The 15,990-nt window shown below is 49.1% G+C and overlaps 1 protein-coding gene and 1 non-coding gene across 9 annotated transcripts in view; both read right to left on the bottom strand.

Annotated features, from left to right (window-relative positions):
- Positions 1-15,990, bottom strand: part of SRC (SRC proto-oncogene, non-receptor tyrosine kinase) — a 52,725-nt gene that overhangs the window by 16,316 nt on the left and 20,419 nt on the right. For 4 of the 8 annotated variants that reach the window (XM_059706096.1, XM_059706095.1, XM_059706098.1 and 1 more), the window contains 4 exons: positions 4,427-4,596; positions 3,178-3,434; positions 1,404-1,503; positions 318-335 (listed from right to left, as the gene is read on the bottom strand). In XM_059706096.1, the coding sequence (XP_059562079.1) occupies positions 318-335; positions 1,404-1,503; positions 3,178-3,430 (371 nt within the window). In that variant the 5' untranslated portion in view covers positions 3,431-3,434; positions 4,427-4,596. The other 4 variants (XM_059706099.1, XM_059706100.1, XM_059706101.1 and 1 more) reach the window with 4 other exon arrangements.
- LOC132240313 (U6 spliceosomal RNA) lies at positions 13,957-14,063 on the bottom strand. Its single transcript, XR_009454243.1, has one exon. It is a non-coding gene; the product is annotated as a U6 spliceosomal RNA (small nuclear RNA).

Genomic DNA, 15,990 nt, shown 5'->3' with positions numbered 1-15,990 from the left:
AGCCCTGAGCTGTGCATGCAGCTGGAACTCAGTGCGGGCTGAGGGATCAGAATGAGGAGTGGGTGAGTTGGGAGGGTGGGTGGGAGGAGGGGTGGTGGAGAGTGACAGGTGATGGGAGGATTCTCCCCATTCTCAGCCTGAGGTTGAGGTCGGGACCTGGCCAAACTGGCTGGGGGTGAGGACACAAGCTGGGGAGCTGGAAGCGGGCAGCCAAGGGGGCCAGAGACCACAGGCAGGGACACAGCCACATGCAGACAGCAGCCCCACCCCCACCAGCAAAGCACCCCACCCAGCCCGCCCATGAAGTATGTACACACCTGACATCCACCTTCCTCCTAAGGGCCAGCGAGAAAAAAGCAGAGAGAGGGAGAAGCTGAGAGGGCTGGGGGAAGCAAGTGCGGGCCAGGAATGGGGTGGGGGAGGTCCCAGGCTGCAGGGGGAGGGGGACAGCAAGCGCTGCCAAGGGCAGCAATGCAGCAGGTGCAGTCTCTGCCCTGCCCTGTCAGCAGTCCTGCATGAGCAAACCCATCCCCAGCCCACCCTGAAGGCCTCCACCGCCCCTCCCTGGGCATATGGCCCTAAGGCTGCACGGCACCCCCATGACAGGTATAGCACCTCACTCCCACTGCACTCTAGGCAGGGAAAGAAGAGGAGGGGACAGGAGGAGGAGGACCCCACCCCATGGCTGGAGCCCCATCCACCCCTCACTGGTTCTTTCCTCCCTGCTCCCTGCTCCCCTGCCCACAGAGGCCCCAGCGTCTGGCATGGGCCCCCATAGGCCAGTTTGGCTCTAGGATAGCCTACCCCAAGGAGGAGTCCCTGGAGGTAAACCAGACATCCACCAGGGAGTCCTGCCCTCCACACCCTATACTATCATCTCATCCACATGCCCAGTCCTGACCTTCTCCCACTGTGTGCCCAATATGGGTTCCCCACCCCTCCCAAGGCGGGCTCCTCCCCCTACAGTGGGACACGCTGACTTATCCGGCTGCCCCGGGCCCTCCAGCCCTAGGTCACTAATGGGGGCACCTCTGTGGGCATGGCCTCCAGTGTTAAGCCCTGCTTTTTGTAGTCGTGGGTCCTGGGCCCAGTTCTGCCATGACCACATGCCCCCCTGCAGAGTCTGGGATCTGGGGTTCTGGGGTACTGTGCCCTGTTGACAAGTTACTGAACCCAGATCTCTGTCCCAGGGGCCTTCCCGGAGCCCCAACCACCACACTTGCCTCATTATCACTCCCACAGGCCCCAGGATGGTTTCCTGGGCCTCCACAGCCCCAGCGCTCAGCTCTGCCTGCTGCCCAACATGCTGCCCTCTGAGCCTGGGATGCTCAGAAGTGGTTCTGGCCCAAAGCCGGGCCCAAGGGATGGGACATCCAAGGACGACGGGGAAGGGAGGCACTCACGTGTTGTTGACAATCTGCAGCCGCTCCCCTTTCTTGAAGGATAGATCAGTCTCTGTCCGGGACTCATAGTCGTAGAGGGCCACAAAGGTGGTCACTCCGCCTGCAGAGAGGGTTGGGCATATCAGAACGGCAGGGGCCATGGACAGGGAGAGGTGTGCACAAAAGGGCCCTGTACCCCGGGGGCGTGGAGGCTGGTCTCCCACAGGCCATCAGAGCCCAGCCCAGAGTCACGGTCACATTCAGAGCTGTGTCCATGTGCCCGGGCACCCCTGTGAGGGCGTGCAGAAGGCACGCATCTCTTCCTGTCTGTGTCCCACTGGGCTCTGGGTGATGCTAGGCATTTGTTTGGTGTCTATCTTCTCCACAGAACCAGCAGCCCCTACTAACAGGCATCTTTGTTTTGTTCCCAGAGCCTGACACATAGTAGGTGCTCAAGAAACAACTGTGGGATGAATGAATCAGTGAATGAAGGAAATTGCACCAGGCGAGGTTGCTCTACTTCTCTCTCCGGGTTCTTCTATGTGTCTGGGGAGAGCTTGGTGGCAGGTAACTGTCCCCTCAAAGAGGCCCTCTCTGTCCCCCATTTTAATTACAACCTCTATCCCTCCATCCTCCAAAATGCCCTCCCTGCCCCTTCTGTCCTTCTCACCAGTTACCACCTTCTAACATGCCGCACCGTTTACACATCTTGCTTTGTTTCTCTCCCCTGCGGGGATTGTCTGCATTACACACCGCAGGTCCCCAGACCAGAAGAATCCTAGCACGCAGTAGAGGTGCCACAAATATTTCTTGGACACATGAATGGGTGCGCATGTGGGTCTGTTTGTCTCACTTGGACTGTGTCTGTGCCTGAGGAGTCCATGAGTGTCCATGTGTCTCTGTGTGCTTTTGTGTTCTCACTGCATGTGTGTGCACTTGTGCCTCCATGGGTCTGTGGGTAGCTGCAAATTCGTTTCTTCAGTGTGTGTCTGTGTCCTGTGTGTGTCTTTGAAGGGCTTTGACCACACGTGTGTGTCTTCGTCGGAGAGCAGGAGGTTATTTGTACGTATGTGTGTGTATATTTGTGTACATCTGCACTGGGGGTGTGTCTGTGCCTAGGGAGTGCAATCCATGTGTGTTCTATGCGTGAGGCGTGCGTGTCTATGATGGAGTCTCCAGCTTAGCACAGGTACATGTCTTTAAATGGTTTCTTTGAATGAGTTGCTGACTTGGTGTGTGTAACCATGAGTGTATGGCTCCGTTTGAGTGTGTTGGGTGAGAGAACACGTGCTTGCAAGTGTCATGTGTCTCTCAGGACCACATCTGTCTCTAAGCATCCCTGTCTTGGCTGTTATACCCCGAAGTGCCAGCAGAGGGCGCAGGGGTGCATCTCAGCATGAGGAGGGCCTCTGAAGAGGAGCTTTGATTTTTCCTCCCCACCCTCCTGGCCCCTTGACCACACACTGGCCACCTATCCCGACCCATCTCTGGGCTGACCAGGGCAAAGGGCTCCCTGGTCCTTAGTTTCGCCCTACAGTCCTATATCTTTAGACCCCTTTATGCTCTGCGTCTGATGGATGGTGCACCGCACTTCCCACCCACAGCCTCCAGGAAACTCCCAGGAGTCCCCAGGGCCAAGTAACCCATAGACACTTCCCCTTTCGTGAGCAAAAGAAACAGCAGCCCAGAGAGGGGGTGTCGCTGCCCCAGGACACACAGCCCTCCTGGCAGAGCAGCCTGGCCCGGCCAGGAAGGGCAGAGGCATCCAGGTACCTATGCCCCCAGGTCCACTGACCAGCCAGCGGCCCCGCCCTCTGCGGGGAGGTGACTGTGTCCGAGGAGTTGAAGCCTCCAAACAGCTTGGGCTCGGCGGTGGCAGGGGAGAAGGCCGTGTTGGGGCCACGGTGGCCGTCAGCGGAGGCCGGCTTGCTGGGCGTCTGTGAGGTGGGGAAGGCACCCCCGCCGCCGCCACCGTGGGCGTTCTCGGCAGGCTCCAGGCTGCGGCGCCGCTGGCTGGCATCCTTGGGCTTGCTCTTGTTGCTGCCCATGGTCCTGGCTGGAGAAGAGAGAGGACCCTGGAGTGAAGGAGGGACCCTGGGCGCAGGCAGGGCTGTCTGGGCCCCTCAGACAGCCTCCACCCTAACCCATTCTACAGATGGGGAATCTGAGGCCCACGAGGGGTACCAGCCTCTTGAGGTAAGTCAGCCTTTCAGAGCCCCCATTTCTTCATCTGTGAAATGGGAATGATGATGTCACCCAGAAAGGGCTTCCTTGGTACAGGATCAAGCACAGAAGAAACCTCGTCATCAGAAGCCCTAAGCTCTTCCACATTCTCCCGAGCCACTGTTTCTGTCCCTCGTGGGCAGGGACAGTCTCTGAGTCATGTCTATGCCCCAGGCACTCAGCACATAGGAGAGGGCTCATTGAGGGTTTGTTGAGTGAATACATGACTGACTGAAATTGTCTGATCCAGGGGGAAAGGTGCTAAAAGTTGCAATCAACTCAGGCAGCTGAAAGAAGGAGAGATGGCTGGAAGCTCACCCCAGCCACAGGGCCTTTGCACATGCTGTTCCCTCTGCCTAAATGCTCTTCTCTGACCATTTCACCAGGGTAACTCATGCCTCTCTCAGTTCTTAGTTCATAAGTCACTTCCCTAGGAAACGTTCCTCAAATTCTTTCACTGGTCTAAGTTAACGTGACTTTTGTGCCTCTCCTTGGTAACATGTGGCCCAGCAATCACTTAATTTGTATTTGTGTGATTATATTATTATTATTGTCATGGACTTTAGTCTGTCTAGTTCACTGCTATGCTCCCAGTACCTCGCACAGTGTAGCACCCAGTAGGTGCTCAATAAATAGCTGAATGAAAGAGATTTCAGAGCCAGAAATCTGGCAGGTCAAAACTTCCCAGTGATGCCCATGGCCCTGCCACACCCTTTTGCCTCCCACTTCCCCATTCTCAGGTCCTGGCTGGCCCCCACTCCCCACCATCATGGCCACCCCTCCCTGCTCCCTCATCTTGGCAGTCCTGGATGGGTCATCACCTCACCTGGTGGAAGGCAGAGCTGTCCCAGAGGACCTGGGAAGCAGCCTGGGGTCTCAGCAAACACTAGGTGTGGAGTCAGGGGTCGCAGACTAAAGGCCCTGCTTCACCTCTTCCCACTCAGTGACCTTAAGCAAGTCACTTCCCCTCTCAGGTCCTCAGCATCCTCATCTGAAAAGCAGGGATAAAGCAAACTCTCAGGGCTGCTGTGAGGGCATGATCAGAAGAGAAATCACCACGACTGACTTGTGGGTCATGATTTATCAGCCCTGCCTCTGGCAGACAACGCTGAGAGCTTCCCAGACCTGACCACTCCTTCCAGCCTCCCAAAGCCTTTCTGAGCGAGAACAATGCTGGGTGGGGCAAGGTGGGAGCGTGGGCTCCAAAGCCAGACTCCGCAGCTCGGATCCTGGCTCTGTCCCTAATCAGCTGCATGACCTCAGGTAAGCAACTTAACTCCTCTCTGTGCCCCGTTTCTCCATCTGGAAACGGTTGGGTCATTGTGATAACTGAGCGAGGCAAGCCAGAGTGCTGGGAACACAGCCGGTCAGCCTGCACATCAGCTCTCACTGATCTGTGTGACTCTGGACACACCAGCCAGGTGGTTCCGACTTTTCTCCAGGGCATGCTGCAGGCCCTGGAATTAGTCCAGAATTTCCTCTGGGAACCTATGGATGGAGAAAAGTCCCTTTAATTGGTGGGGGCCTCAGGCAAGCCTGTTAGCCCTGAGAGCCGAGTCCAGCTCTGTGACCCCAGTCCCTGTGTGAACCTCCGCCGGTCCCTACACGCTCTGGGCCTCAGCCTGCTCTGCTGCACAGTGGAGGTGTGGCCTGCCTGCTCCCTGGGGTCCATCCAGCTCAGAGAATGTGGGGCTGGGGAGGCCCTAGGGAGACCTGCTTAACAGCCCAAAGGATCACCAGGGCCTCCTGAGGGACCAATGGGCCTGGGGACAGGAATGGCCAATTTCCATTGAGGTCATGGTGCCCATCAGCACTCATACAGTTGGTGTCCCGTGGGACCTACTGACCTGATTACCCACATTCCCAGGCTTGATGGAGGCTGAGCCCCAACCACCGTACCTCCAACCCACTTGCTCCCTGGTCCAGCCTTCACAGCACCAACTGTGCAGGAGGCTGTCAGTCACGACAGCAGGACAAAGAGATGAACTGGCCAGGCCCTGCCTCAGAGACTGCATGCCCTCACAGACCACTTGCTTGTGGCACTTTGAGAGGAAATAGAAATTGTAAAAATATATTTTTAAAAAGTTTCTAAATGAAGAACTTTCTAAGATCCCAAACTTTCTTTACAATGAACCGAATGATGAAAAGTGAGCCTCCTGTCACGGGAGGTAACCAAGAACAGGAGATAGGGTACTTGGCTAATGTGCTGTGGAGTGAGAGGGAGAGCCAGCGCTGGACCTTGGAGGCTCTTCCAGCACCAAGAGGATGTACATGCCCTCTTGGGAGGGGGCGAAGGAAAAGACAGCTCCTGGCCCTAAGTCTTACACTAGCCAAGAAGACCACTCCCCACTGGGGCACTCAGAAAAGCATAAGACAGCCTTCAAGAACAGGCCACGGCGGCTCAGGGCCTCTGACTGCAGTGTTTGCTGGTTTCTGGGGTTTGGTCTTTTGCAGGGGGGGGGGAGGGGGGGGTTGGTCCTTGTGGTTGGTTCTAATTATACAAGTAAATATATATATTTGTGGACAGGAGGCAGGTCGAGGCTAAGAGCCAGAGTCCTGGATTAGACTACTTGTGTTTGAGTCCAAGCCCTACCACCCTGGCGTGGGACCCTGTGCCTCAGTTTCCTCCTCTGTCAATTGGGTATAACAAAGGTACCACATCATAGGGCTGCTGGGAGAACCAGTGAGGGGAGTGCATGGAGCACACATTCCCTTCTGGCATCATATGACTGTAGGACTGTAAACTGGGATCCTTGTGGTGCCCTGGCCATAGCTCCCTGCAGGCAGGACCAGGGCAGACCCATCTCCATATCCCCGGTGACCAGGAGGCCTGGCTCCTACAAGGTGCTCTGGAAATATCTGCAGAATAGACAAAAGACTAAAGAGCACAGACATAGGGTTTGCATCCTGCTTTGTTCCTGCGATTTCATGCAGAGACCAAGTATCATTCTGCAATATTCAAACCCTCCCGGAGCCTGGACCTTGTACTGGGCCCTGAACTAAGCCCCCGGCAAGCACTGATGCATCGAATCCCCGTGATAATCCAGGAGGCAGATGCTAACAGTGTCCCTATTTTACTGATGAGGAAACTGAGGCACAGAGAGGTGGAGGAACGTGCCTGAGGCCACACAATGAGGGTGAGAATGAAAATGGAAAGAAGTAGGGGTAGGAAAACACAGCAGGCAGGCAGGAATCCGGGGCTGCTCAGGGTGGAGGAGCTCATGGGACCCACCTCCTGCCCTCGGGACCTCTCTCACCGAACAGCCAGACGCCTTGGCAGATGGGGCCAGGAGGGGGTGAGGCAGTCCAGCCCCACTCCTAGAGAAAGCTGTAAGTTCCTGGCTTCTTACAAAGCAGAGTGAGCTTGAGGAAGGACAGGCACCTTCAGGGGGTGGCTAGTCCCTGCAGGGCTGCCACCATGCTTGTGACCTTGAGAGGGACAGCCCTCTTGGCCTCAGTCTCCTTTCTCCAGGCAGGACCCTGTTTCAGGGCCCAAACACCAAGTCACCATGACTTGCCTATTTGAGAACGGCCAACCCCCCGCCCGCCACCCCCCCACCCCCCCCCCCCGCCCGCCACCCCCCCACCCCCCCACCCCCGCCCACACACACACACACATCTCTCCCACCACTTACACACGCCAAGGCAGAAATAGCAAGGGGAAGTGGTAAGGGCTCTGTACTGTGGTGCCTGAGGTTCCCAGAGGAAGGTGGCCCCTTTCCTTTGGGGAGCTGCTCCCGACCACAGGCTCCAGACAGTGGGCCTGAGCTATCACTACCCATGAGAGATGCCAGAATGCGGCCCAGCTCAGTGCCCCCAACACTTCATGCTCAGCCCGTCCCAACCCGATCTGGCATCTCTCCCTGAGGCTGCCCCGCCCCATGTCACTGTCAGGGCTGGTTTCCCACCCTCCCTCCAATCTTTCTCAAAGGCACCCCCTTCCCACCCTATCTCCACTCCCTCCGGCCAGGCCCGTCATCCTGGCCAGGGCAGCGGGGCGGGCCCTCCAGTGCACTCTCCTCCCAGCCGAGGCATCTCTCTAAACCACACAGACATGCTCACAGAGTTGGTGCTGTCACCCTCACCCACAGACCCTGCAGAGGGAGCACACTGGCTCTCACCTCCGGGCTTTTGCATGATCTGTGCCCCCCTTCAGGCACACAAATGCTCATAACATCCAGAAGAGTCCAGAAAACACTGGTGTTCAGTCATGACATACCCACTCCTTCTTCCCCGACTCTGAAGAATATCGCCTCCACCACCTTCTAAGGGTGGAAGGGAGGCCAGGAGCTTAGGAGTTGAGAATAAGGACTCAGTCAGACCTGGGTTCAAATCCTGCCTTACTAGCTAAATGTTCTTGGACAAGCTACCTCACCTCCCAGTTTCCTTACCTCTAAAACTAGAGGCCCGGTGCATGGATTCACGCACTGGTGGGGTCCCTCACCCTGGCCTGCGCCCTCTCACAATCCAAGATCCCTCGGGGGATGTAGTAGTGTGCGAAGCTGTGGACCAGGGGCCAGGGAGGAGCCCGAGCCCAGGCTGGACACCACACCGCTCCCACTCATCCTAGCCCCACTGCACCTGCCGCTACCGCTGCTCGGTGGCACTGCCCCTGAGGCAGGAGAGGCTCACACCGCCGCAGCTGCGCTTGCCAGCCATGAGCCAGGCATCTGGCGCACCTGTCAGTCAGCTGAGCAGTGGGAGCGCACTGGCCGGTTGTTTGGTCATTCAGTCGTTCAGTCGCTTAGGCTTTTATATATATAGACTAGAGGCCCGGTGCATGAATTCATGCACAGGTGGGGTCTGGCTGGCCACCGCCCCCATCAGGGCCCATAGGGCTGGGCCCGCCGGGGGGAGGGGATGCAGGAGTTTGGCCAGCTGGCCCCACCCCCGATGGGGGGGGGATTGGAAGGAGGGGTGTTGGGCAGGGGGAGGGGCCCCAGGTGGTTGGCGGATTGGCCCCGCCCCCTGGTCGAACTCACATTTGAGGGGACAATTTGCATATTACCCTTTATTATATAGGACTAGAGGCCCCATGCATGAAATTCATGCACTGGAGGGGGGTGTCCCTCAGCCTGGCCTGTGCCCTCTCACAGTCTGGGAGCCCTCGAGGGATGTCTGACTGACAGGCATCCTTAGCACTGCTGCAGAGGCAGGAGAGGCTCCCCGACCACCGCTGCGCTCACCAGCCGTGAGCCTGGTTTCTGGCTGAGCGATGCTCCCACTGTGGGAGTGCACTGACCACCAGGGGGCAGCTCCTGCATTGACTGTCTGGCCCCTGGTGGTCAGTGCACATCATAGCAACCTGTCGTTCTGCCATTTGGTCGATTTGCATATTAACCTTTTATTATATAGGATAGGATGGGAATAATAAGAAACCTAACATCTGAGAATAAAGTGAGAGAGCCCATGTGAAGGGCACAGAATAAGTGTTTGATTAACAGCACACAGTGTTGTTTTTATCATTACAGGCAATAAGAGGAGCAATGCAAAGGAAGCAGGAGTTAGGTGGCAGGGCCTGAGTGCTGAGATCCTCATAAGCAGTTGATACTCAATTATCCTGATAGCACGACGAAATAGGGACTATTACTGTACCCACTTTATAGATGGAACTAAGGTTCCAAAAAGCCAGAACTTTGCCAAAAGCCACACAAGTGAGTGCAGCAGAGCTGGGATGTTGGAGGTTCAAGAGTGTCATCAAGACGCACCTCTGATGGCCCAGGCACTGTGCTGACAACCTTACTGCCCTAGGCACCTCCCCAACCCTCCAGCCTCTGACTCACCATCCATACCTCTGCACCTTCCAGGGAGGAAGAAGCAATATGGAGGAGTCAAAAATACAGGCCTAGAACCAGAATTCCAGGCTCAGATGGCAGACTGCCACTTCCTAGCCATTCAGCCTCAAGGGGCCTCAGTTTACCCCTTATCAAAAATGGGAATCAAGGTAACTGTTCCTAGGTAACTGGGCTTGTTGTGGGGGAAACATGAGGCAATACTTGTAAAGTGCCTGGTACATAAGAAGTGCTCAGTGAGTATTAGCTGTTGTGATCGTTACATTTCAGACCCTTGTTCTCTTTTCTAATCACTCTTACAATTAAGCAAAGGCTTCCAAAATTCCTACTCTGAGTCAAGCCTTGTGTCTGGCCTGGAAGGACTGTCTGGTGGAGGTGAGTAGGAGCCCAGGCCTACAAAAGCTATTTCATAGGGGAAGAGTCTAGGAGAGACAAGCATGTCCACTAGTCAACTTTCCTTTAAGACACTTGCCAATGCAATGAGCTAAGAAAAAGAAATGGAAGAAATAAAATGGAATTAGAAAAGAGAAGATGAGTATCACCATTTTCAGATGTTATCACTGTGGATCTGGGAAACCCAAAAGAATCTACTGCAAAACTATTAAACAAAAAGTGAATTAAGGTAACTGGTAGGAAATTAAAAGGTAATATAAAAAAATCAACACTGTATCTATATACCAAGAGCAATCAGAAAATTTTAAAAAAAATTTTTGCTTAATACTCACCTGAGGATATTTTTTCCACTGATTTTTAAAGAGAGTAGAAGGGAGAGGGAGAGACAGAGAGAAACATCAATGCAACAGAGACACATCCATTGGTTGCCTCCCACACACGCCGACCAGGGCCAGGGATTGAGCCTGCAACTGAGGTACGTGCCCTTGATCAGAATCAAACTCACAACCCTTCAGTCTGTGGGCCAATGCTCTAACCACCGAGCAAAACAAGCTAGGGCAGAAAATAAAATTTTTTTAAAGCCTAGCATTATAAAAATATCAATTCTTCCTAAGTTAATCTAAAAATTGAATGTGATACCAATAAAACCCCCAGAAGGATTTTCTTTTAGCTAAAGAAGTCAATTTTAAAGTGTATAAGTAAATGTGTATGAGTAGCTAGGAAAATCCTAGAAAGAAGAGTAATGAGAGGGGAAATTGCCCAACCAGACAGTAAAAATTACTATAAAATCATAGTACTTAACACTGTGTGATATTAGCACAAAAATAGACAAATAAATGGAACAGAATAGTGTCCAAAAATTGTCCCCAAACATACAGAAATTTAATAAATAATGAAAGTGGCATTTCATACCAGTGAGAAAAAGATAGACTATATTTAAGATAGAATTGGAACTAAGGATTTGCCATCAGGAAACAAAGTTGGATCTCAATCTCATTCCATATGCCTATAAATTCCAGATCAATCAGCTCTGAATCCCACAAAACCAAAACCATAAAGCTCTAAAAAGGGGAGCGGGGAATACATTTTCTTATATCCAAATGGGAAAAGCATCTCTAAACATGGCACAAAACCTAAGAATCAGTCTTCAAATGCTAAATCAATCCACATAAAAATCTAAAATGTCTGCATAGCCCTGACTGGTGTGGCTCAGTTGCTTGGGCAGCATCCTGGTACTGAAAGGCGGCAAGTTCTATTTTGGGTCAGGTCACGTGCCTGGGGTGTGGGCTCCATCCCCTGTAGGGGGCTGCAGGAGGCAGCGACTGATGCTCACCGATGCACATATCCAGGGTGCAGGTCCATTTCCCCAGCCCTGGTCGGGGCATGTGCAGGAGGTAACCGATCAATGTGTCTCTCTCCCTTCCTCTCTCTCTCTCTAAAAAATATATGTGTATATATATATATATATATATATATATATATATATATATGTGTGTGTGTGTGTGTGTGTGTGTGTGTGTGTGTGTGTGTGTGTATTAACAAAATCTTTTTACAAAATGAGACTTTGTAAAATGTGTTTTTTTAATAAAATAAAATGCATAACTCAATAAATATCATAAACAAATTCAAAAGAACACAAACGAGGAGGAATATTAGTAACTCATGATGAGCTCCCACAAAATAAGAAAAGTAACCACAGATAGCAAAGCAAGTGGCACTTAAACATATGACAAGGTGCTCAACTACACTTATAAGATTAATGCAATGAAAACTACACAAGCTACCCAGCCACGGCAGGCTACACGTTCTTCTCAAGTGCACGTGGAACATCCTCCAGGATAGGCTATATGTTAAACCATAAAACAAGCCTTAATAAATTCAGGAGTGAAATAATACAAAGTATGCCTCTGACTACAATGAAAGGAATAAGAAACCATTAACAGAGAGAAATTTGGGGAAATACATATATGTGGAAATTAATAATTCCTCAATAGCCAATGAATCAAAGGAGAAGTCACCAAAAAAAGTAGAAAATACTTTGAAATGAATGAAAATGAAGAAACAACTTATCAAAATGTATAGGATGCAGTAAAGGAGAACTTAAAGGGAAATTTAGAGCTGTAAAAGCCTGTATTAAAAAAGGAAAAATCAGTCACCTAACCTTCCACCTTAAGAAACTGGCAAACAAAGAGCAAATGAACCCTAAAGCAAGTAAAAGGAAGGAAATAAAGATTAGAGCAGAAAAATTAATGAAATAGAAAAAAAAATAGAGAAAATCAACAAAACCAAAAGTTGGTTCTTTGAAAAGATCAACAAAATTGACAAACCTTTATCTAGACTGACCAAGAGAAAAAGAGAGAAGATTCAAATTACTAAAATCAGGAATGAAAGAGAGGACAATACTATCAACCTTACAGAAATAAAGACTATAAGAGAATGCTATGCCAACAAACTGAATAACCTAGATGAAATGCACAAATTCTTAGAAAAACACAAACTACCCAAACTAAGACGAAATGGAAAATCTGAGTAAAATTAAAACAAGAGATTGAATTAGTAATTTTAAAACTTCTCTCAATGAAAAACCCGGGCCCGGATGGCTTCACTGATGAATTCTATTGAACATTTAAAGAAATAACTCTGGCCGGTGTGGCTCAGTGGTAGAGTGTCAGCCTGAGCAGCAAAGGGTCACTAGTTTGATTCCTGGTCAAGGGCATATATCTCGGTTGCAGGTCCATTTCCCCAGCCCTGGTCGGGGCACGTGCAGGAGGTAACCAATCAACGTGTCTCTCTCACATCAATGTCTCTCTCTTCCTCTCTCTTTCTCCGCCCCCATCCCTCCCTTCCACTCTCTCTAAAAATCAATGGGAGTCTGGTCAGTGTGGCTTGGTGGTTGAGCGTCAACCTATGAACCAGGAGGTCATGGTTCGATTCCTGGTCAGGGCACATGCCCAGGTTGTGGGCTCAATCCCCAGTGGGGGGCATGCAGGAGGCAGCTGATCAATGATTTCTCACTTCATTGAAGATTCTATCTCTCCAGCTCCCTTCCTGTCTGAAATCAATAAAATTATATATTTTTTAAAATCAATGGTAAAAAATATTCACAGGTGAGGATTAACACACACACACACACACACACAGGAAAGAATACCAATTCTTCACTAGGGAACACTTCCCAATTGGTTCTATGAAGCCAGTATTACCCTAATACCCAAAACAGACAAAAACACCATAGGAAAAGAAAACTACAGGCTGCTATCCCTTAGGATATAAGATGTAAAACTATTCAATAAAATAGTAGCAAACTGGATCCAGTAATGTATAAAGAGAATTATCATCATGACCAAATGAAACTGACCCCAAGAATACAAGGTTGGTTTAACTTCTGAAAATCAATTCATGTAATACACCATACCAGTAGAATAAAGGACAAAAACCACATAATAACCTCAATATATATTCAGAAAAGTATTTGACAAAATCCAACACCCTTTCATAACAAAAACACTCAACAAACTAGAAATAGAAGGGAATTTCCTCAACCTGATGATGGGCATCTATGAAAAACCCATATCTTACATTATACTTAATGATGAAAGATTGAGTGCTTTCCCCTAAGAACTGGAACAAGACAAGAATGTCCACTCTCACCACTTCTATTCAACACTGTACTGGAGTTCTAGCCAGGAAAAAAGAGGACATAAAAGGCATCCTAATTGGAAAGAAATAAATAAAACTATCTCTATTTGCAGATGACATGGTCTTATATATGGAAAATCCTAAGGAGTCCACTAAAAAACTTATTAGAGCTAGTAAACAAGTTTAGCAAGGTTGTGAGTTATCAGATCATGCTATAAAAATAAATTGTATTTCCATATACTAGCAATGAACAATCCAAAAATAAAATTAAGGAAACAATATACAATATCAAAAGAATACTTTTTTAACAAAAAAGTGGAAAACTTAAACTCTGAAAACTACAAAAATTGTTGAAAGAAATTAAAGATCTAAATAAATAAAAAGACATCCCATATTCATGGATTGGAAGACTAAACATTGCTGAGATGGCAAAAGTCCCCAAATTGATCCACAGATTCAACACAACCCTTATCAATATTCCAGCTAGGTACTTAGCGAAAATTGAAAAACTGATCCTAATTTTTTTTTTTAACATGGAACACTTCACGAATTTGCGTGTCATCCTTGCACAGGGACCATGCTAATCTTCTCAGTATTGTTCCAATTTTAGTATATGTGCTGTTGAAGCGAGCACTGATCCTAAAATTCACATGGAAAGCCAAGGGACCAGAAATAGCCAAAAAAATCTTAAATAAGAAAAACAAAGTTTGAGGGTTCACACTTAATTTCAAAACTTGCTGCAAAGCTCCAGTAATCTACACTGTGTTACTGGTATGAGGATAGACTTACAAATCAATGGACAGAATTTAGAGTCCAGAAATAAACCCTCACATTTACACTCCATTGGTTTTTGACTAGTGAACTTATACTATTCAATGGAGACAGAACAGTCTTTTCAACAAATGGTGTAGAAACAACTGAATATCCACATGCAAAACAAAGAGGCTGGACTCCTTCCTCAAACCCTACACAAAAATGAACTCAAAATGGATCACAAAGCTAAGTATACAGGGTACAACTTTTAAAATTCTTATAACAACGTATAGGCATCAAACCTTGGATCACACTAACTCCTTAGAGCACAAACTGAAAAAGAGGAGTTAAACTGAACTTCATCAACAATAAAAACTTTTATGTGCCGAAGGACGCCATCAAGGAAGTAAAAAGAATCCAAAGAATGGGAGGAAATATTTGTAGACCACATATCTGATAAGGAACTTGTATCTAGAATATACAAAGAATTCTCATAAATCAACAACAAAAAGACAAAGGACCCAATTTAAAAGTGGGCAAAGGATTTCAATAGACATTTCTCCAGAGAAGATATACCAGGGGCCAGTAACTGCATGAAAAGATGCTCAATACCATTGTCATTACAGAAATGCCAATCAAAACCACAATGAGATAACACTTCACACCCTGTAGGGTGGCTACAATTAAGACAGATAACAGCAAGTTGTTAGCAAGGATGTGGGAAACTGGAAACTTCACACACTGCTGGTAGGAATGTAAAATGGTGAAGCCATTTTGGAAAACTGTTTGGCATTTCCTCAAAAAGTTAAACTCTGTGTTTACCATCTGAGTCAAGTTCTGCTCCTAAGTATATACCTAAGAAGAAAAAAGTATCTACATAAAAACTTGTACACAAGTGTTCATAGCAGCATTACTCATAATGACCAAGAAGTGGAAACAACCCATTTGTCCATCACTTGATGAATGGATAAATAAAATGTGACATCTCCATATAACAGAATATTATTTGGCAAGAAAAAGGAATGAAGTACTGCGACAGCATGAATTAACCTTGAAAACATTATACTAAGTGAAAGAAGCCAGGCACAAAAGACAACATCTTGTATGATTTCATAGAAATGTCCAAAATAGGCAAATGCATAGAAGCGGAAACTAGAGGAGTTGCTGCCTGGGACTGGGGAAAAAGGTCTGAGAGGAAGTGGAGAGTGACTAATGGGTACACAGTTTCTTTTTGGGGTAATGTTCTAAAATTGACTGTGGTGATGATTGCAAAATTCTGTGAATATACTAAAAAACATTAAATTGTACACTTTAAATGGGTGAATTGGTTGGTATGTGAAATATTTCTCAGTAAAGCTGTACTATTAAAAAACAACAACAACAACAACTTGGGTGGTGAATATCCGATGCAGTAGGCAGATGATGTGTTATAGAATTGTACACTTGAAACCTGTATGGTTTTATTAACCAACTAGAGGCACGGTGCATGAAATTCGTGCACTGGGCGGGGGGGAGAGGGGGATGGTCCCTCAGCCCGGCATGTGCCCTCTCGCAGTCTGGGAACCCTCACTCCTTACCGCCTGCCTGCTTGCTGCTTCCTACCACTGGGCTCACTGCTCCTTAGTGCTGCCGCGGAGGCTCCCACCACCACCACCACGGCACTGGCCAGCTGTGAGCCCGGCTTCTGGCTGAGCGGCACTCCCCCTGTGGGAGCGCACTGACCACCAGGGGGCAGCTCCCACGTTGAGCATCTGCCTCCTGGTGGTCAGTTCATAGCGACCAGTCATTCCACCGTTCGGTCGATTTGC

The sequence above is a fragment of the Myotis daubentonii genome, chromosome 8 (genome assembly GCF_963259705.1).
Source record: "Myotis daubentonii chromosome 8, mMyoDau2.1, whole genome shotgun sequence".
Taxonomy (NCBI): domain Eukaryota; kingdom Metazoa; phylum Chordata; class Mammalia; order Chiroptera; family Vespertilionidae; genus Myotis; species Myotis daubentonii.
The sequence above is the reverse complement of the archived record's forward strand: the minus strand, read 5'-3'. Positions and strand labels throughout refer to the sequence as shown.